The 22,997-nt window shown below is 45.6% G+C and overlaps 1 protein-coding gene across 1 annotated transcript in view; it reads left to right on the top strand.

The window, feature by feature from the left end:
• Nucleotides 1-10,809: 10,809 nt before the first annotated feature.
• TTC9 (tetratricopeptide repeat domain 9) overlaps nt 10,810-22,997 on the top strand; it is a 28,007-nt gene continuing 15,819 nt past the window's right edge. Inside the window, exon 1 of the mRNA XM_074824317.1 lies at nt 10,810-11,275. Coding sequence (XP_074680418.1) covers nt 10,906-11,275 — 370 coding nt within the window. The 5' untranslated portion in view covers nt 10,810-10,905. The remainder of the gene's footprint in view (nt 11,276-22,997) is intronic.

Genomic DNA, 22,997 nt, shown 5'->3' with positions numbered 1-22,997 from the left:
CCCCTGTCACCCGTCCTGGGTCACACTCCCAAACGTTAATGCCCTGGCCTGCTGCAGGGGTCAGTCTCTGAAATCAGCAGCTTTGAGAGCTCTGTGCTGCTCATGAGCATGTGGTCACCCATTTTGTGCTGTCAGCTGATGCGTTTGTGGTGGTGGCTCCTGTTCTCATGGGTACCTATCTACAGAGGGCATCACCTAAGAATAATTTGAGTAAACTGTGTGGCTTACATGGAGCCCTTCACATTTAGTAACATAAGATATATATATGAGGTACTGTAGGAAGAACCCTTAAACACAAAGAAAAAAGAATAATCAATAAACTAAACCAAATACTAAACGGGTTAACAAGTAAACAACATGAGGACAATTGCAACATACCCCAACACTCCCAGCAGACTGGCCCAATTCCCATCATCCCCAAAGCCTCCCAATACAGAATGAGCGATCTTGCTAATAAGGTCAAGCATAGCTTATTCTTCTAACTGCTCTGCATTTTTCAGTACTGGTATTTCTAAGCCTAGCACTGTGATGAGAACAGTCAAATGATTGTGCAACTCCATAAAGGAAGGCAACAGCCCACTGAGAGATTTTTCTAGGCTGATCCTCATGAGCAAACCATCCTTAATTGAAAACCAATGGACTAAGAATCAAATGAAATCTGGATACTGGAGTCAGTGGGTAGTTGACAGGAGATGCAATCAGAGAAGCAAACAGAGGCATGGTCAATGAGTAATTTCATAAAACTATATTGATACAGATATTTTCATTTTAGAGGAAAAGCATCCATTTTCTTTCTGTTCAGTCAGTGTAGATTTGGTTAATATAAATTATGAGAATAATGAGGGCAAGAAAAGCCTGGTTTCAGATTAAGTCTTCATACACTGCACCTGATCGCGGCATGAGAACATCCTAGAGAGCTGCTAAATCTGTTATCCACTGTAGATTGGGCAGGTTTGCAGACAGGCTCGTGGAAAGTCTGTCCCATATGCCCACATACTTCACTGGTATATGCGCAGACCTCTGAATTTATGCAACAGGGACTTTGCAAGTCCATCTTTTGTAGAAGGGGTGTCTTACTGACCTTAGCTGGACCAGATCAAGCCCCTGCAACTTTTTATCCCTGTTCAGAAAATGAGTTTTCTCCTTAACCATGTTTCTCCGCTGTGCCCATCTCATAAGTTTGGTTACTCATTTGGGAAGAGTATCTCCTTTATTTTATTTGTAGAGATCCACACCTTTGGAGTCTCGACTACAATCCACCTCTGGTACAATCTGGAAAACAATCAATGCATGTCACTTCACAGATTTGTCTGAAGAAAACAGCGACTCAGGGCTCAGACAAATTCTGCTTGCTATTCCTGTCACAGGGATTACTAAAAAAAGGCTGGCCATTTTAAAAATTAATTTAGGATTAACTTGTCTTCTCCAGGGAACAGTTATCTGGATACCAAATGCTACCTGTAGGGTGGTGACAGATAAAAGGGTTTTACACAGTTTGTCTGTTTATGCTTCAACACAGATTTTTCACTGGCACCGACATTTAGCTTTGCTTCCTCACCCCTGTGCTGCTGTGGCTTCTGTGTGTCCCTGCTCTACAAATCCTGATTTGTACAGATGTTCCAGCCACCAGCTCATCTTTCAAGAAGCTGCACAAGCTCCATCTTCGGACATCCATTGCTTCCTCACTGATACTGCAAACATACTGTTTTTATTGTAGTGTTTTCCATTTTCTTCCTCATCCACAACATGCTTTTGGTTCATCTTTTCCTCTTTCAACTCTGTCTTTGTTCTCTCACATTCTTACTACCTCTGATTTCAAAGCTCCTGTTCAGCTCCTTCTCTGGAGCACCCATCTGATGCTCTCTAGACCACTGATTCTCCATTTTCAAATCCCTGATAGAAATATATTTTCCCCTTTTCCTAGCTAGTATTCAACTGCTGTCTGCCTTGAAACCACGCAGTATTTTACATAAACGTTGGATTGGAATAAAAAATTACTTCCAGCTCCACATCCGACATTAATCAGGACTATATGTCTGCTTTTAGTAAATACTATATATTGTATATACTAAAGTTTTTAAATAAGACATTATGAAGCAGGAAACACATTATTGATGTATCAAGACAGGAAGCTCACAGATGCCATCCAAGACAAAGGAATTTCCAGCTTTAGATGCTCAAAGCACCAATTTCCCATAGTACTCTGACAACATGTGTTATATTTTTCAATGTTTCAGACTCAGATCCTCTAAGTCAAGTGCAGGGTAGGGAAAGAGGATCATGAATATAGCTTGCAATGGCTCTCGTTTTGAGAACTTTGGAAATACTGCATTGAAACTACCTTTTTTCACCTGATGTATTCTGATGAAATGTATTTTATATTGTCCTAACAGTCATATACAAAGTATTTCAAACTTTGTGTCATTTAACCTTATATTACCTGAGGGACACAACTTGTACAAGATACTTTCTCCAGACCAAAACTGACCCATGGTACAGCTTGTCCACATTTTAGATGGCCTAATTTAGAAATAGCCCAAATAGAGCTGCATGAGAATAATGCTGAAAATGATACTTTATAATGGCAACTGTTTATTTTAAGAATCAGTACCTTTGGATTGTATTCCCATTGCTGCTGATTTAGCTAAGGACTCTAATTCCTGTGTGTGTAAGTACACGTACACATATACGTATGCAGGACATGCATTTTTGCGTTCACCAAGGACATTTCATCAAAAGCCTTCGCATACTGCCTGTCAGTGATATTTGGGAGCCAAGCCACCAGGCCAAGGAACATTTCACTGTCACACAAAATGCAGAAGTGAATTAGGAAATCATAGAAAAGGCACAGGAAATGTCCAAGGCAGGTGGCAACAAGGAAAAAAATCTCAAAACATTAGACAAAATGCAAATGTCAAGACAGCAGCCAAAATCTCCTCAACACCAGGAAGCCTTCCTTTCCTCAGCTGCCAGGACACTCCTGCTCAAGGCTAAGAAATTACTGTGACAGCTGTGCGCAGGCAAGTAGGGCCATAAAGACTGTTCTTCGGACTCAAGCTGTGCACAACAGCTTATGGCGAAAGAAATACCTTTTCAAAGAGTATAACAATGCGACAACAGTGTGTTGCAGGAACCACTAAATAAATTTTCTGCAGTGAAATCCTCCATGAGCTTCAATCAAATAGTGATAGTGCTAATCTCTACGTGTCCACACTTGGGACCTCACATTTGCAATATCACGTGGCCCCTCTAAATGAGTTTGAAAGGCTTTCATAGATCAAAGTCCATTAGAATTTCTTTTCTCGTTGCAGGATGAAGCAATGATGTTTCCTCACTTAACGTTCACTTAAGCTCCCGGTATGCACAAAGTTATACTGATACCACACTGTACTGGCCACCTTCCATCACTGCAGTGTCCTGGGAGATGAGGTCTGGCCTGGAAAGCTGCATGGATGGGGAACAGAATCATTTTTGTAACAAAAGAAGAAAGCCGAGAACCTCACATGTGAACTGCAGGCCTGATGCTACTAGGATCACTCACAGACGGTTAGCCTGTGACCATGCTGCCCGGGGCTTTGTGCTCACCAGACCTCACAAATTTGTTTCTAGCAAATCTGGGATTGCTTGTCCTCAGGAAAACTCCACATGTTGCAGGATGATGAATATTGGGGATGCAGCAGGCATTCCTTTCAGAGCTTTTTTCCCTTTTTCTGCTTTCTTTGTGAGCAGATCACCCATATATGTGGTAAATGACCTTAAAGATCTCCAGTTTCCACTGCAGCTTTCACTCAAGTGGTTTCACTCAAGCACTTCTTTAGATACAAGAATCCCCATCCTCAGAAATGGATCTGTCTCTAGGATGAAGTGAGCCATCTGCTTAGCTATGCACTGCAGCACCCTCGGCATGTTAGGAGAGAGAGAAAAGCAAGCAGAATAACTATATCCAACTGGAAAAGCAAGTGCAAATGCATTTACACTGAAATTTGACCCAGGCCCTGCAGCTTACACTTCAAACTCAATAACAGCATAAGCGTATTAAAGGTCAGGAACATAAAACACCTTCATCTCACCTCTCTTCCAAAGATAGCATTGCTAACTGAGCTGCAGGGCCTGTCAGTCTGCCGACAGAGTGGCTAAGTACTCTCTTAGGGGAGAGTACCATTTACTGCATCATCAGCCACACTTCCTGAAATAGCCTGTTTCTCCTTGGAGGCCACTCATCTCATCACCATCTACAACTTATGGGGACTTTTGAGACCAGACATGAAAACAGTAGAAACTTTCCCTTTGACATCAGCCCAGTCAGGTATGTCTAGCACAGCAAGAGCCTTCCCAGAGGCCAGGGTTTGGTACCCATCCGGCACAACAAAGTTGGCAGGCACTGAATCTTCACCTTAGCAAAGATTGCCCCATGACATAAACCAATAAAAACAGATGCCGCATGTGAGACAATTCATGTAAGCCCTGGTTTTCAAAGACCTCGCCAAACTAGGAACTTTCCAGCCAACTCTGCTTGTTGTGAGAAGTTAACTCGTTCACACATCACTGGAACAGATATTAAAAAGGCAGCCACTTCTCTAGCAGGTCTGCTTGCTCTGTAAAATTAGTGCTCACAGTTTTCCTCTTGCAGTTCAGCTGTAAGAAGGGTTGGGAATAGCTGTGCCTCACACTATCTGGCTGTCGCACAAAGCAAGCAATTAGAAGCACAAGCATCCCCATTTGCTCCCACGCTTCATTTTTAATCTCATAAACAGAGATTGAGCCACAAAACTGAGAGAGACACATTTTTTCAAGCTTAGGGGTAGTTAGATGCACATTTGATGTGTGTCTGTATGTCACCATGCAAGCATTCGGCTGAGTGACAGTTACAGCCATATGTGTGAGTTCAACCCAGGGGTGCTGGTGTCAATTATGTAGGTAATGGGCAAGTAATAGTAAATATGCACAGTCACTGCTTGATCCTGAAGGTGTAAGCATGACGTAAAGACTAGGTAACAGTCCTAATGTGGACACAAAACCTGAGCAGGCTTTACTGCTGATGGTCACTGGATGGCGTTTCTCTTCCGAGTGCCAGCAATTCAAGATTTATGGGGAGTCAGTGCATTTTAGGAGTCTTTTTATGTTGTTCAGTAATTCAGTTTCCAGTTACACTTACGTACTGTCCATTAGACTGAATCCCAAGTGACTTACTCCACACTCCGGTACAGATCTGAACGCTAAGTGTCACCTGGTCCACCTCTTGGACTTAAGCGATCTTTACTAACCTTGAAGTACTTGCCCTTTACCTGGGCTGTAAGAGGATGCCAGACACAAGCAGCCCTGCAGTAGCTGCTTCTGTGCAGTCTCTTATTCCCCACCAATGCTGCACAATATGCAGTCTTTCAGTGTTACAGGAATGAGAGTCTTCACCTTCCTGAACGATCAGAGCAGGCACCCTGCCAGTCGTGGTGGAGCAGCTGATGCACAGCAACTCGAGCCCATACTGCTGTGGCATAGCATTAAGCAGTTCTGCAGGTCTCCCTGGGGCAGTAGTAACTAGGACGATGGAGCGAGGGTCTGCTTCCTCAGGGTCTCAGTAAAAGCATTGTTCTCAAGTCAGATCTAGGTCACTGCTAACTCAAAAACCTCACACCACGCTCCTTTGCCTGGCGTAGATCTGCCTTCGGAATTAGGACAGCCTTGGATGCTGGTAGATAAGATAGAGGAAAAATGAGGGCTGAAAGATACACAAGTGCCTACTTTGCAATTCTCAATATCCACCTGATAAGATAGATGTGAGTGGGATTTTTTTCAAAATCTACTCTTTTCACACACAACAGGGGAATCAACCTCACTGCTCTTCAGTCCAGCCCGAGTAAAGTGCAAGAGCCTTCCCAGAACACGGGTTCACTTGAGAGATTATAGCTGCAGCCTGCAGACAGGCTGTCAACAACTGATTTTAAGAGATTAAAAGTGTTTCTCAAACTTTGTTGGCAGCATTCCCTTCCTGTGCAACCATTCCGCAAAACAGAGGACTCCTTTTTAATTAAAGTGCAAAAAGAAACGCTGGGAATGATGATGAATGGGTTTGATTTGCACCCATCCTGGGTCCTTTAGCCTCCATGGCTAAGCCTCTTAGTTAACAATTTGTTATCGTCTTTCAGAAAAAGAAAAAGAATCCTGTATGTTAAAACCAGAATTTGGAACAGTTATTTTAATTCTCAACAGCTCTTCTGGTTAACCATCTACCTCCTAATATTCTTTATCAACAAACATTTCTGCAACAAAGATGCTGCTCATATACATGCCCAAGGAATGGCTTGTCACAGAGACACTCTTATTTGCCAGCAAACATTTCTATTGACTATTCTTCCTTGATTGTATACTATTCCTAGGAAATTCATTGGAGTCCTGATATTAACCATTCTCAACCAGGCAATCAGCAGGCATCAAAGAGCCCCGCAGGATCAACTGACCGATCACACAATCCAGACCAAGGAAGAAAACACCTGCACAATGCTCTCTAAGTGAAGTGTGTTGCATTTGGTGAATACTTGTAAACAAAGGATCTCTTGTGCAAAAAGGAACTGTTGACTGCAACAAATGATATGGAGAGATCAAAGGAATTTGTACCAAGGTGGTACAAATTTGTACCTTTTGTTGCATGTGACTTTATTTCTCTTCCTTGGATATAACTGCATAAGACAATCTCCCAAGCAAAGAATTTCAGAGGCTTCTCTGCTTTTGTTTTCCCAGGTCTTTCAGAAGCTCTGTCTCTTCTTTTTCCTGTACATGGATGAAAGGCTATGGTGCAGAGCTTTATATACGATTTGGAAATAAATAATGGATGATTGAGTAAGCTGGTGACAGACTGTAGCAGCAGGAGCTGTGTGTGATGGAAGCTCACTGCAGCTTGGGAATTCTGCAGCTGAACGGAGGCACTGAGTGACCTCTTCTCCCGTTCACAAGGGCTTGACACCATTTTCATCACAATCTGGTTTTGGCCTATTCAGAAAGGGGTGAGGCTTGTGCTTTGCCCCTGTAAGCGTTCATGAAGGACTTGATGAAACAATTCTCACATGGCTAACAGTCCCATCAATGCCAATGAATGCACAAGGAGAACTGGACTGAGGCCTTACAGACTATACTGTTTTCCAAATTGGTATCTGGTTTTGAATGTGTATAGACATGAATCCTCATAGCAGCCCTTAAAGTTTCAATTTATAAAGATCTCACCAATGCTACACAGAATTTGCATCTGGCTAGAAGAATGCATCACCAGAGCCCAGGTGCCCAGCCTCCTTAGCTCTCCTCAGAAGCCTTTCCAGTTTCCTTATAGCACTGTCCCGAAATGGGAGGAATCTGTCCCAGACCTGCCTGTAAATTAATCATCTTATTGGGCAGACAGAAACAATCGCAGCTAGAGGAAGGTCTGAAGATCTCACAGATACGTGTCCAGTATCTTTCCAATATTGACAGTTTCACCCAGAACACATCTCCCATCCATGATCAGGACCCCACAAAGACAATTATCTTCAGGTAAGCTGCGAGCACATAACTATGGTTTAGTGAGTCACAGATCCCAAAATATCCCTACGAAGCATGTGACCACTGCATAATAATAATAACAATAATAATTGAGCAATGCAAGTGTACGTTTTTAGAATGTACTAAGGAAATCTCAGCGTGGAGGAGGAAAGACAGGCACACCCAGGCAGTTTTAGACACTCATGGCACCTAGGGGCATCCAGACAGACAGGCACACCCCGTCTATTACAGAATGAGACAGATAAGCACGTTCTGCTTCTACGGACAAAAAAACCCTCACCCTTGGACAAAAGACAGGCATGACAGCTAATACTGACCATGACCTCATCACACGGCATACAGATGACTGCAGACTGGCTTCATTTTATCTGAATGTATGCCTTATTTCACAGTCCAGTGTATCTATGTAATATATAAACCTACTCTTTCTGATGCTTTCAGTTTCCCATCAGGTTTTCAAGCTGGATATCATCAGAGGTGTTGATCATCTGCAAGGCTGTACAGGGTGTCTAGTGGGCCCCAGGCAGCCAAAATCTACATCTGGACATCATGTCATATGTTAAACCTGAGGTATCTCTCAAGTACAAATCTTGTCTGACTTGGATAAACAACAGCTTCTCATGTTTTCCAAGCACGTTCCCCTTGAAAAAGAAACAAACAAAAGTGGTTCTTTACAGGAACGGTCAATGTGGTGACCCTATGACTGACATTTTGATGTTTCCTAAATATTTTAGTGCAGCCAACACACTACTTAGCTCCTCTCTAGGAGGAAGGAGCTGATGGGCTAAACTGATCTTTGCCAGTCATCCTGCACAAATCTTATGGCAACTTTAAATTCTCTGGCTGAGAGATCCATCTCCCAGTTGAGGGATACTGTTCAGTATCAACACAGAGTCTAAGCTGGCCAACAACAGCAATCATTCAGACACTTCTGTTATCATCTGTTTTGGGATTTACACAGTTGTGACATTCCTCTTTGTATTCACCAGCAATCTGCCAGGAAGAAAGCTTGGACGTTTCTGGAAGAACTACAAGATGGAAAACTCACTTAGGCAACATTTGGGACTAAGCCACAGTTTGGTATAGTCAGTATAGTTCACAATGCGAGGAGCACCCAGTTTTGTCAATATTTGGTGACCTTTTCTGACCACATCTGCACCCGTATTGGCAGTGACCACTGGCAGACTCTCCTGTAAGAAAACTTCAGCTTTGAATAGCTTGTTTCAGGCATCCACTGTTGACCAGTAACCAAAGGAAGAAATCTCAGAGATCACCTTAAGGCTAGTACATGGAGGAGAGAGAAGGAAAGATCCCTTTGTCTCAGTGCCCCCTATACCATCTATGTCAACGGGCTCAGGCAAACCCTGAAAGAGGGAAGCAACATCAACTCCCAATGTCACTTTGTTGCACCACCCTCCAAGAAAGCAGTCGCTACGTGGATTGCTTCTGCAGCTGCTCAGATCTGAGGAATTAAACCTCTGTGGCAATCTCCCTTCCCCTGGCAAAGTCAGCATTCCAGCACAAGAGACATACATTGTCCTTGTGAATTCTCCTGAACAGCAATCAATAATGGTACGATGAAACCTCTGAAGTTACTTAAACTCACTTCCTGCGATATGACTAGCAGACAGATTAAAAAATGACCCAGCAGAAATTTTTCTTCCTTAGGTTCCACACATCAGTTCCACTCTAGCTACCACGACTAATACCCATCACCACCACCACACCCACCCCCCAGGATTTCCTGATTCTAGATCACACATACTTTGTGCAAGATTTGTAAGTAACTTACCTTACTCTTGGCTTGAGGTACCTGAAAATGCTGAACATGCATTTTCATCAACTAAGGTTTTGTGAAGATGTGTCTAGTAGGACACCTGGAAATCAAAGAACTTGAAATCATGTCATCATTGCTGAATATCTTAGCTCTAATTTCTCTCATGCAAGTATTTTCAAAATTATACTTTTTCACAAGTATGGTGCGATTTGCTTCGCCTTGAGGCTCTGGCTCTTGGATTCAAGTGGGTAGATGTATGTCTGTACCATGCTGTGGCCACAACCTCGGCAAGGTCCAGAAACCTAGCAGCAGTGGGCTCACATTACCGATGCGTAAGTCCAACTTACTAGCCCTGCTAACAAGGAGTTATCCAGGCACTAGTTCCAGACCTGCGTTAGTACCTTTACACAGAGCTGTGCTGCACAGCTATCCCAGTTTGCCCAGCACTGCACCACCACATGCCATCACACTAGGCTGGACATATATCTCAAAGAGAAGCTCAGGTCTCTGTTTTAAAATGTCCTCCTGGTTGCAGAGGGAAGCTTGAACACATTGTACCACAGCTGCAGCTTTACCACGTAAAAGATGGATAGGTAATGAAAAGATGTCTCCCAATATATTATTGAGAAAAAAAATCTCACTACACTTTCATCCATCGTCTAATTTTTAAGCACACGGTATGACCTACAAAATACCTTGGCACAACAATGCACCCAAAATACATCAAACTGCTCTAATACACAATGCAGGCAGGGTGTTTGGCCTAACAAAGCAAAGCCTGGTGCGGAGAGCACCTGTCTGTCCACACGAGGAGACCCACTCCCCACTGATACCCCCAAACCAGGCAATGTTCCTGGCATCGGTGAGCGTCGACCCATTTTTCAGGAGAACATGGGGAAAATGGATTCAGGAAAATCCACGTCCCCGCGTGGCTGGTGCCAGGGCAGTGGCAGGGGCCAGCGCTGTGGCTGCCCTGATGCAGAGGTAGATGCCCTGATGCGCTTCTTTGCCTGGCGGTCTGGAGTACGCACCCCGAAACACCTGGAGGGACCGCGGGCAGGTGTAGGTGGTGGGTGGCCACTGGTGGGATCCGGGAGAGGCGAGGGAGAAGGGAAATCGGGGTGCGGAGGAGGTGGGATCCTGGGACACAAGACCCTCAGGTGCAGGAGGGCGAGGCCTCGGGAGGGGACTGGGCTGCGGGGGGACTGGAGGGAGCCCAGGCGGAGGGAGAGCGGGAGGGTACGGGGGTCTGTGGGGTGGCCGGTTTGGGGAGCAGCGGCGCCGGGCACGCACTCGCCCCTCGCCGGGCCGGGGCGGAGAGCGGGGAGCGGCGCCGGGGCACCCCCCACCCTCGGCCTCGCCGCCCCCCGCTGCGCGGCAGCAGGCGGGGGTCGCGGCGGTGCCCGCGGCGGGCGGCGGGGGCGGGCGGGGGCGGGCGGCCCGCGGGCTGCGGGGCGGGGGGAGGAGGAGCGGCGGCCGCCGGAGGATGGGAGCGGGCGGCGGAGCCGGGGAGCGGCGCGGGGGCAAGGCCGGCAGCGCGGCGGCGGGCGCCGCGGCATCGCCCGCGTAGGGCGGCGCGGGAGCCGGGCGGCGCCGCGGCCATGGAGAGGGCCAGCCCGGCGGCGGGGAAGCTGAACGCCGGCGGCCGCGGGGCGGGCGACGGGCACGGCCCGGCGGGGGGAGCTCAGCCGCGGGCGGCGGCGGCGGGGGGCAGCGCGGAGCCGGGCGAGCTCATCGGGCGGGCGCTGGATTTCAAGAGCGAAGGGGCGCAGTGCTACAAGGACAAGAAATTCCGGGAGGCCATCGGCAAGTACCACCGCGCCTTGCTGGAGCTGAAGGCGCTGCTGCTGCTGCTGAGCCAGGAGCCGGCCGGGCAGCGCCCTCCCGCCGCCGCCGCCGCCGCCGGGCTCAGCGAGGAGCAGCGGCAGGCGGTGGAGGCCATCGAGGTTGACTGCTACAACAGCCTGGCAGGTCAGCGGGGCGTGGGGCGGCGGGGTCCCCCCACCTTGGCCGCGCACACCTCCCTTCCCCTCCGCAAAATAGCGCTGCCTCGCTTCTCGGCTCGTCTCATCTCCTTTCCTTCCGTCGGCTTCCATCTTTATTCCTGCCCGCACGTTTGGCAGCGGAGCGCGGCCGGTGCGGGGCTCGAGGCCCGGCTGCCGCGGGCAGCGCTGGGGAGGGGGCGCACGGCCCGGCCGCGGCCCCCCCCGCCCCTCCCGGGGCTGCTCCCGCCGCTGGGTCACCCCGTGGCCTCTCCCCCCGCCGGGCAGGTGACACGGCAGCGGCGCGGCCGTGGGGTGCTCGGACTTGGGGAAATTGGGGCTCGTGAGCTGGCCGAGCTCGCGGGCTGGGCTTTTCCCTCAGCCCGGGATGTCCTTCAGCCCGGCTCCGGCTCCGGTGCCTGTAATTAACAGCATTACAGGGAGGGAGAGACTCCTGCTACCACATTTGGTGTAAGGAAGGGGAAGGCTTTGGGCACCACCGCAGTAGCTCCGAGTAGTACTCGATATAAAAAGAATTTTTTGGCCTCTTGGCAAGGAAAGTTGAAAGCAAATACAGTCCGGGCTTTTCACTCGCTGCCACTCCTCGCTGTGGTCAGTAGACATTTGATGGTCACTCCCTCTGCTCCCTGCAATCTGGGCAGAAGAAGTGCTGCAGGAAGATGGAGGGGAGGGGTGGGGGGGTTTAAATACTTTGTAGTCTGATTCTGAAGTCCTTACAGAGACAGAACTCCTGTTGACTTCAGGGAGCTTTACCCACGGAGGAACTGCAGGATCTGAGGTTATTTTTGGTCCCTAGCAGCACAGGGATTTTTTCTTTCCGAGCCTGAAAGCATCTCTAAAGCAAAAACTTGTGCCTAGGTACATACAGGGACGAGAGTGTTCATAACCTGGACAAGGTGCACGAAATGACAACATGAATAAATCTCTGCTGTTTTCCAGAAGGATGAAGGGTCACTCATTACCCTTTATATCCTTGGGGGAAAAAAATGGCGAAAATTGGGACGTTAGTGTGTCAGCTGTCACCATCACTTGGCTTTTGGCTTTCCAGCCCGAGTTGGTTAGCTTTGTTTCCTGTTACCTAGGGCTAAAATAGATGCAGAATAAAATGAACGGTGTGAAACAGCAAGCCAGCATCTTCTCCCGTCTTAATCCATGCCAACCTGTTATACTTGACATGCCTTTTGGGATGTAATGGGGGACACAACTTAGCACCCCTTTATCATGTTTTCAAATACTTTTCCTTCAAAAGCCTGTTGAAATCGCATAGAGGGAGAGGCAGGTGAGATTCCAGAGCGATACCATAATTGCACAGCTGTAATTGTGTCTCTCTCCAAATTTCTGTTCACAGGTTTGTTCAAATCCATTGTATTTGGCAGGGATCATTTAGATTGGCAGGGCTATACAAAGAGCCCATAATACTCTGAACAATATAGCTTGGCGAGTTCCTGGGCTTGAAAAAGTGCTCACAGGCAGTGTCTCCGCTAGATACAAATGAGACGTGGTAGGTAGAAGGTAAATAAAGTGGGAGGGAGGGATGGGATTTGTTTCTGTGGCACTTTCTGCTGAGTACACGTTTCACTTGGTAGAAATGTGTCCGCTCCCGCTGACGGAGTTGTCCTGTGTAATGGTCATTGTCCAGCTCATTTATTTACCATTTTGGGTTTGTGCGGGGAATTTTTTTCACCATTGGTTGGGTTTAATCTTGTCAGCAGTAGCAATCAGACACTGTGAGAAACGTGCTCCATCTTTAACCTAGATTCGAACAGATTTTTTCCTAAATTTAACCAGTGTGAACACAGGAGGAGATGAGTATAATTAACCCTGGAGTTGCAAGCAGTGCTTTTCCTGGGATAACCTCACAGCAGGTCAAGCTGTCATTTTGCACAGACGGTTGTCACATGTTTTCAGTAGATGGCACGCACAGAGCAGAGAACAGCATTTGTCTCGGAAATGCCTAGCTTCGTGTGTGTCTGCTGGGCTGTCTGCAAGCAATTTTAAAGAAATGCCCTGCACGTTGGAGAGGGGAGTGTGCAGTTTAACTGGAATTGCAGTGTTGCTACTCCTAGCCCAGTCCCAGAGCTCCCATTCTAGCAAGAGGATCTGTGAATTCATGTCTGAGGGAAAGGGAAGAGGGGGGAGGGAGTTTCCCCAGAACTCTCATCATAATTAGTATACCCTTCTAATAGCAACTTCAAGAGGTGCAGCAGTGGGACTTTATTTTCTAAGTGTGGTGCAGCAGAAACCACCAGTTTCTTTACACTGTGGGCTCTAGCAGAGGCACCAGCATGTACTGTTAAGAGTTGAAGTCAGTGTTATTTGATGTGGGGAGGAGAGGAGATGCAAGGAGTTTTGCTTCTGAGCACTGAAGGGGTGCCTAGAGTTGTTTTTAAAATAAATAAAACTCCATAGTGCAGGGAGCATAACAGCAGTACATGTTAATTCTAGAGAAAGCTGTTTTTCACTTAGCTCTGCTGTATACCCAGTAGCATTAGCAGCTGTCATCTGAGTGTCCTTATTATCAAGTTCTTTTAGCACCTCCGCTTACTCTCTAAGCTTAGCATTTAAGAAGCCCACCTTGCTTCTGCACTGTCATTTTTCATGTGGCCACCACACATCCACCTGTCAGAGATGTTTTGCATCACAAATATAGATGCACACATGCACAATTACTTGTTGAGATGCAGCATACCAGTCAGAGGAGAGCATCAGCTATAGGTAGGTATGCACTTAGCCAAATAAGTAAGTGAGAAATATACACCCAAAGGGGATTTGGGGCAATCTCATGGGTGAAGGATGGGGTTGGTTGGTTGGGTTTTTTTAATATGACTGATTACATGAGTAAGAACATGTAGGCAAACACTAAACTGTTGTCAGTGCCTGTATTGCCTTGCACAATGTACGTTTAGGCACAAATGTGCATACAGATTCGTGTTTAGCTCCACTTCTTTTGTAGAGCACCTTCAACAGGCAATTCTCATACCGTGAGGTGGGGTGGCCAGCTCTTGTATTTAATCAGAGCCCCACAAAATTTGGTGCGTTTTCTACAGTCCCGTTGTGGAGCTGTGTGGCACCCCCACAACCTGAACTATTTAGCCCATTTCAAAGGATCCCAAATCTGGTTTTTAAATTCTTGTGTTTTTTGTTTGTTTTTTTTTTTTTAATATTCTAAATCGGCCTAGGATTTTTACCGCTTGCCGTTGGCAGTGCTGCTGACATTTCTTTCACTAAGCTACTAGCTGGGCTTCAGTTCAAGCTCCAAGAGTTTTGCCTTAAAGGGACTCCCCCTCACATCTGCAAAATCCAGTGCTGCCACGTTTTTTCACAGACCTGCCGATACCCCTTCATTTTGCCACAGGTCTCTGATAAATGTCACCAGAGGCAAGAGCAGCAGCATGGTCAAGGCTCCCAGAAATTGCTAGGGTAGGCAAAGAAAAAGCCTACCAGCAGCATAGAGCCTTGCGGAATGAATGCAGGGCTGTAAGGCAAACAGTCCATCCTTTATGACTCACAGACAGTCTCTGACCTTGAGGAAGTCACTTGACCTCTTTTTGCCTCTCTCAGCCCTACTGAAAAATAAAGAACAGGGACCACAATCTCATCCTGGTGGTGCATTCAACTGAGTTTCCCCCAAGTCAGTGGTTTGTCTTCTTTTAAAAAAATAAGAATGCATGAAGAATGCCTGCAGAAAAGAAAACTGGCCAAATATCCCTCCGATCTTGGTCTTCTTTCCACTCCTACAGCATCTTTGATCTAGAAGAAGCTTAAACGTTTCATGTACTGCATGCAGGTAGGGATCATTTACCTACTACCAATGCAACCATTACTCTCATTAAACACAATTATTATTTTATTCCAGCATTACTGCCTAAAAGTTTAGAGGATCAAAAGGACATATGTTTGCTCTGCAGAGAGAAACAAGTCCTAGTTGTTCCAGAGTGTCAAAATGCTAAGGGTAAGCATAGTTTTAAGCTTTTCTGGTGAGGGACTGTTGCAGTGTGATAAGCAAACCTTTGTTGGTTTTCCTAAGCATGCAGAAATGCTAGAGCTAATCCTGGCAGGAGAAACAGAACCAGGGAGAGAACGGGGGATGAGGAGTGGTGCTGGGGGATCTGGGTTTCTAATTCTCCTTCTCTGTGCTAACCAGCTGCATTATCTTCAAATCTTTCCATTCTTTGAACCTCAGTTTATCTATCTGCATTTGTGAGCTCTTGGGAGTACTGTAAATCTTTGTTAATTACGTGAATGTAAATTAAATGTAACATGTTTATATCCCCATTCAGGTAGGTTTACTGTGGGAGCCTTGGCAGGAGGGCACACATACCTGCACAGGGTATTACAACACATAGCCATCCAAGATACATCTCAGCCTGCATAATGAAGTTTGGCCCCCTACACTGCCAGAAAGATGCACTGGTACCATTCGTGACTATGTGAAGGTCATAGCGACAGTCCCACAAAACATGGCACTTCCAGTGGCATAGGAACCTCCTAGCACCTTCAGGCTCTAGGCCAGGGTGTAGGTTACTACTCCCAACCATCACCAGTTGCACATACTTTGGTGAGTAGTCCCACTGAGAAATCCAATTAGAAATACTTATAATACTTAATCCAAGTAAAAATATAACTAAACGTGAGAAAAGCTGGTAAAACTTGTCTCCACTGACCACCCACTAGGACTCCTCACAAGGAGTCTCTGCTAAAATCCCATCCCAGTATATAGCCGTTAACAAGTACAGACTCTACCAGGACACATGGTGCTGTGGGTGTTAACAGCAGTCTTGGATTGTTGGTTGATGCAAAGTTTTTTTTAGTGTGCTGCATCAACAAAAACCACCCTCTGTAAGGATGCCATGCAATGGGAAAGAGCAGCAAACAGAACAGGATGTGGTCTGCACTTTCACTGATTGAGGGGGGAGTTTCCCAACACACTTGGTTTAGATACATCTACCCAGCCAGAGTGCATGGGAATACCATGTTTTACAGGCCTGATGTAATTACTGCTTCAGGTAGGTGCAACTGTAGCAGAGAATAAATACAGATGGCTATATGTGGTTTTTTTAGTGATAGGGCCAAACCCTGACATTATCTAAGGAAGAAGTGGGATTTGAAGCCATTGTCATGAATTACTCTTTAGAACTACTCAGTATTTACCTATTCCCTTTTATTTTTGAGAAAAAAATTCTCCCTGTTCAGGGAGTTTCTTGTGCATTGAGAAGATCGGATGGAAATATATCCAGATGCCAGTGGGGTGGGAGGGAGGAAGAGAAAGGATGGCAAGCTGCCACCAAACTTGGTTTAAGTGATACATGTCTGACAGCATCTCTTGCTGAGGCAGGAGATGCATTTTCCTCTATATATGTCACTATTCTTCCCAAGCCTTTTCAAAACTTGAGGCTCTGGTGGGGTTTTTTTGCAGACACTTCTACCACATGTTTAACTCCCTTTGCATGAGGAGAAACCTGTCCCAGCTGACCTTGTCACCATTTGCCTGAAACCAAGTACTGATAAGATCCCCTGGCCAGACTGCCCAGAGGAGCTGCAGTCTTGGTGAGCTGAGATTCTGTCCAAGTCTAGCTACAGCTTACCATGGGAGATGAAGCAGGAGATATGAAAAATCACAAAGCTTCTTCAAGAGCAGAGCAGTGCTTAATTTCTTTACCTAGAGAGTACTGGTTGTCCTCCACCTTGAGAACACTGGTATGTTTTCTGAGAGTTCAGTAGTAGCACGTCCTGCCAGCATTACTCTATCCTCTTCTGAAATGCTGTCCTAGAGTTTCCTCCAGCAAAAAGTCCCACAATGAGTCACAGCCTCTTACACCTCCACAGGTTTCCATCAGTGCTGTGCTGAAGGTGGTTCAGCTGGTTCAGTAAAACTTAGTGTCAAAATCAAAGCTGGTTCCCAGTCTATTCCTAAATACACCCAGGAGTTCCATGGTTAACTCATTTTCTGGGAGCTGGGCCACCTCTGCATGGTTCCGCATCCTTCTCCCTGTTCACTTGGGCTGAGACGCAGACATTTCTAACCCAACTCGAGACCTGTTTCTCCAGCCTTTCTCCTAGAACTGCTTAACAGTTCAGCAACACAACCCCAGTTCCTCATCAGTGTCCTCTGAGCAGTGTAACCGATGATCCAAGAATCGAGGGTCATCAGAAGTTTTCACATTAGGATTTTAGGATGAGATCTAATACACACCTGATAAAGGAGCTGCTGTGAGGAAAGGAGCAGTAGAAGTAAACAATATAAATAAAAGGGGATGTCTAAACATTGCCAGATCCCAATTTCTCCTTGACATTGTGCCATCTCACAGAAAACAACGTACAAAGGACTATGAAACTGAGGAAATGACGAAAGGGAAAAAATACATAATGATGAGAAAATTTACTGGCTATTTATTTTCTTCTTTGTTCTCTTACTTGATGGATGAGAAACTGATATAGAAGGAAGACAACTGTTTAATAATCTTGTTTTCCGTTTACTCAGGCAACCATACCAGTGACTAATACTGAGGGTTAAAAATGCTTTGAAAGAGAGTCAATATGAACTATCATTAACTAGTAAGTTGTTACTAATGGCTACTAAGGAATCTGCTTCCTTTTGTTCTTTCCTGCACTGCATCTTGGATGGGAAACAGTAAGCTTAGGACATTGGTGGATGAATGCAGGTAAATAATCTTGTGGTGGCATAGAGCATTACTATTCTGTTCTCTTTAACAAGGGTTGTAGAGTCAGCGTGGTTTCTGGAAGCTTTGCTGGAATTGCTGAAAGGAACTTCAGGTGGGGCACACTCACTTGCGTGAGGCTGGGAGGTGGTAGCAGGACACTGTAGCTTGCCCTGTTCTTACACACTTGCCTAGGCAGCTGTGAATGGCAACCATTGAAGGTGGGGTGGAGTAGACAATCGTCTCAGTATAGTTATTTGGAGCTTAGGACACTGCTAGAAACAATACTAATACAATTTGTGGAAATGAATTCGGTACAGTCATGTTTTCTCTCTGTGATAACCCATGGCAGAAGCAACAGCTGGAAACAATGATCTTTAGCTGTCAGCTTGACGTGCCAGAGCTCATCTGTTAATATCCATAGGCAATGGCTAATGTCATGATCTTTACTTCAAAATCCACTCCATTCTCCCTTCTCTCCAAAATTCGTCACACGCCATTGCCCTGAGGCTCATAGGCTGGATAGCAGCGTCTGCTTCTCCTTGGCTTTGTCCTGCGTACCCAGTTCTCCCATCGTGTTTCTCAGCTCAGGAGTTGGGGCCGCTTACGCAGTCCGTGCCTTTACCCTTTGAATTCTTCTACTGTCTCCCAGTTACAATGCAGCAGTGTGAGACATTTTGACCTACTGGACAGTTTTGTGCCTTCCCAGGCTCTCCCCATCTCTGTTCTGCCAGTGAGGTCATCTCATCCCCTTTGTTCTCATGCTCTGTCCTACAGCACCTTGTTGCACCTGATCCCTTTGAGCTGATTTTGCCTGCAGTATATTAGTCCAGGTTGGACCTTCTTTCCCTTCGTGGCTCTCCCCAAGGCCCATCTCTGCTGTGACACCTGCAGGAAGCCAGTCAGTTGGTGCTGGTTACCCATGGATGTACAACAAGGAGGAGCACCTTTCTACAGCATGTGCAAGCATGTGACTGTATTCTGCATCTTCACACCCTTTGTCATTCAGCTTGATAAAAGTATCAGCTATTCCAATCAGGCATGAATTTTAACACATGCTTGTCCTGTGTAGCCATGATCACAACTTTGCCCATCACAGCAGCACAAACTCACCTTGGAGAGCCTTAGGCTGTGTAAGTCACCACTGCGAATGGTTCTGCAACGGCCTCCCAACAGGAGTCGGGGGAAAAAAAGCAATCTCATGCTATTCGCACCTCTAGCAGTTGTGGCTCTGTTTGCCAAAGAACCCAGAACTTCCTGACAAATCCTGTGTCCCAAACTCCTGACTATCATGACATCTCAGTCCTGTTCACTCATACGTACCATCAACAAGGCAGGAACTGTAGCTCTGTACATGTCCCTGGGTGGAGAGAACAACCATCCTTATATTGCTGCATAGGCTTTTCAGGACACGGGACACTGATTGTTGGTTGCAAGGCTACAGTGTTTTTCCTTCTCCAACACATCCATGTTTGACAGGTCAAATCTCTGCTGGAGATTTAGAAACTATTCTACTGAAGTGAACACTTTTCTAGCCACTGCTCAGTATTCCCTTTCTTTCTTTAGTAGGAGCACTGCCCACTGCATTTACTTGCTGCCAGTTTAGGGGGTTGTCATGTAGATTGTTCTGCATCAATGGCAACAGCAACTCCTTTCATATCAGAGTGGCAGACAGCAAAACTCTGCTAATCTAGCCATCAATCTAGTTGCTTGGGAGCTGCTGAAAAGGAGCAGCTGGGTCAGCAAGCAAGGACCCACCAAACTAGTGTTCCTCAAATTTTTATTCCAAAGTTCCTGTGATGCCTTGACTACAGCTGTCAGTTTTCATGCCTCTGGTGTTACTCTGGCCTGGCCACATCAGGGACATGTAAACAGCTCATTTCCTACTTGAGAAAACTTAAGTGAGGCATCTACCTTGCTATAAGTCACCTTATTCTGTAAAGCAAGAAGGTTCGGGGCGCTCTTGGTAGACCCTAATCAGGCAGTGGTGGAAATTTGCTACCTGTCTGATGCATTTGTAAGGCTTAGCCTAACATGCAAAGACTGATTTCAGATCAGCCCAGTTGGATGCTGCTTATCTTAGGTCTTTTCCAACTGGAAAGACTTAACTCTTGACTCCAGGCAGCAGAGCTGTTTACTGCTACCTGAAGCAGATGGAGAGGAGAATGCAAAACAAGCAGTGGTGTATCTTTGCCCTGCACATCCCCCCAGTGCAGTGTGTGGGAGAGGAAATTTACTTCTGGAAGCAAATTAAAAGCAGAGGAAGTGTCTGGGACTTGAAAATTTATGTCAGACCTTTAGTGCTTCCTTTGGCTATTCCTGAGCTGATGTGACTAATAAATGTCTACCTCCGGTGTGCTGTGCTGTCCCTACAGTCACCATTTAATGCACAAATGCACCCTGACATGAAAAACATCTTTATGATACAAAGAATGATCTTTCAACCAACTGCAGGGAAGAAGCTGTGAGAATTCACATTCCTCAGCCCCACTCCTGCTTCCAGAGCGGGAGAGGGCAGAAAGATTATGTTTTATCCATACTTTCGTAGAATAAATCCATGGAATGGCCATAGTCTCTCCCAAACAGGACCTGCCCAGGGAATTTCATCACCCCACCCAGTTGATCTTGCAGAAGCAGAACGGTGCGGGAAGGAGTCTTGTTATGATGCTCTGGAAAGCCATCGTAAGTCAGTCCTAGCCATTGTTCTGCAAAGGCACCTTTTTTCTTGTCTAGTGGTTCAAAAAGAATCACATCAAAATCTCTGCCCCATGCCTGTAGCAATGATTCTCTCATCAAACAGCGTGGTGCAAAGTTAAGCCTCAACTCCTTTAGTCATTGTATTTTTTTAAATACTAGCATAATTCAAATCCTAGATTACTATCCTCTTAAATGCTTTGCAGTGATTAATTGCTTAAGACACAGTAGTGTGTTCATATTGCAAGGAAACCAGAGCAGCATAAGATCCTCACCTATGTTGGAAGTACAAAAAAAAGTATTCATTTTCCTTTATACATTCTCTAACTACTGTGATGGAGCTCAAACTGAGGCAGCTCTGCAGCTTTGCTCATGGGGTGTGTGTGGGTAAATTAAATTAATAGGTTAATACAAAATACTTTTTAAAACCCAGGGCTGATTAACTTGGAGTACAGTGTGAGAAGATATCATAGAGGTAAAGAACCTAATAAGGTTAGAAAAGAAGGCTTAGACACATAACTAATCAGAACATTCACTGCTGTATTACATAGGATAAGAACTGTAAAACAAATATTACATTTTCATGCTTGAGAACAACTGCTAACTCGTTTGGATTTATGAGTAAACTTCTCTGAGATTTTCATTTCCCTGTCCACAGCCATGTCATGTAAATGACTCAGTCATCCTGTGATCATCTAGCACATTCACATCCTTTTCCTCTTTGGTTGTTTCCAGCTCATGAGCTCACAAACTAGCAAAAATTCTTATTAGTCCCAAAGAGCATGGTCTTAAATTTTGTATTACCAACTTCCACCCCAAATAAATTTACAGCTGTGTACCAGGTCATGTAGTTCTTTTTATATCACATTGCGGTCCTCATCCCTTTTGACAGTACTTTCCAACTTCACAGTCAGTAGGGCACTCCTACTTTTAGACAGGGTTATTAACAAAACACTAAACAAGCTCAATTCTGAAATTCCTGGGGTATTCTACTAGTGATCTCTATTTACAGACCAATAGGCTTGTCAGCAGAACCTGTTTCAGCTTCTTTAGCCACCACATAATTCTTATACTATATCTTCACATTCCCTAGGATAACCGAAAAGGCATAGTCAAGACAGAGAATTGTATTATTGGCCTGATTCAGTACAGTGATTCCAGTGTTCCTGGTGCCTGAAAACAAGCTCTTTTCTTGGGATGAAAGTTACTCTCCACATGCTCCAAATTAGACATGTACTCCTACCTCGTTCTTCCACTGCCAGCAGTGCATTGCACAGACATGGTTTATGAAGGGTTTGGGAATGATCTGAGATCTTTACCTGAAGCACTTTGCCACAGCTTACATTAAAGGGAAGACATCTTATTAGAGGACTGGCTTATGCTCCTGCACAGTTCAAACCCAGACTTTTTCAAGCAAATAACATACTGAATCATTGCTCTGGTCTTTCGTTTATTCATTTTCAACCTGATTTCCAAAGGAATTGAGTCATAAACACGTATGTTTTCAGCGGTCTGCCTGTCTGTCCCCTCTCAATAACTTTCAGACCTGTTGGCCAACTAGATTCAATGAAGAGACAGATGCCTCAATGGTACTAAGTTTATACAGTATAAATGGAGGGCAGAGAAGAGGTGAGGACACTAGTGGCCCAACTACGCAAAAAGGTGATGCTTAAACTCACTTTACGTCGTCTGTCAAAGCTCAGCCAGGTGACACAGCCTGACACAGCCAGGGTTAGTTAGCTCTGTTGCTGAAAAAACACTCTTCTCTGAGTTTGTTTAGTGCATTTTTAAGGAAGATAAGGTTGAGAGCTTTGTTTTATACCACTCTCTTGTCATTTAGTTAGAAAACAGTTGACTTGGGCATCCTCTGCTTCTTTGATTCTGTCGGTTGTTCTCCTCTTCATCCCTCCCACGGAGGCCATAAAGGTTTCTCTCTGTTTCAAAACATTATTAAAATGGAAAGGCTTTGGGCTACACTGGACCCGGATAAAACACATGAATGGGTTATTATTTTAATGAAGGAAATGTTCCTCCCCATTTGACCTCTCCATCTTGCCAGATGAGTCTTTTCAGCTAGAGAGAGTTCAAGGAAAAACCAAAAACATTTCAGTCCCTATCAATTATACATGGTATGAATACACAAGGAGGTGGCCCCAGAGACAGCCTCCTCTCCACCCCTTAGCAGTCTGCAATTGACAGCTCTTTCACATGTCCTGGGAGGTGAACTGTGAGCCACCACAGGGCACAGCACACAGATGTTACGCAGCCACGTCATCCTGCCTTGTTTGTGGTACAGGATAAAGTGCTAGCTTTCATCCCAAACTGAACATCGCAGTA

Source organism: Strix aluco, chromosome 4, assembly GCF_031877795.1.
Source record: "Strix aluco isolate bStrAlu1 chromosome 4, bStrAlu1.hap1, whole genome shotgun sequence".
NCBI lineage: Eukaryota > Metazoa > Chordata > Aves > Strigiformes > Strigidae > Strix > Strix aluco.
The sequence above is the reverse complement of the archived record's forward strand: the minus strand, read 5'-3'. Positions and strand labels throughout refer to the sequence as shown.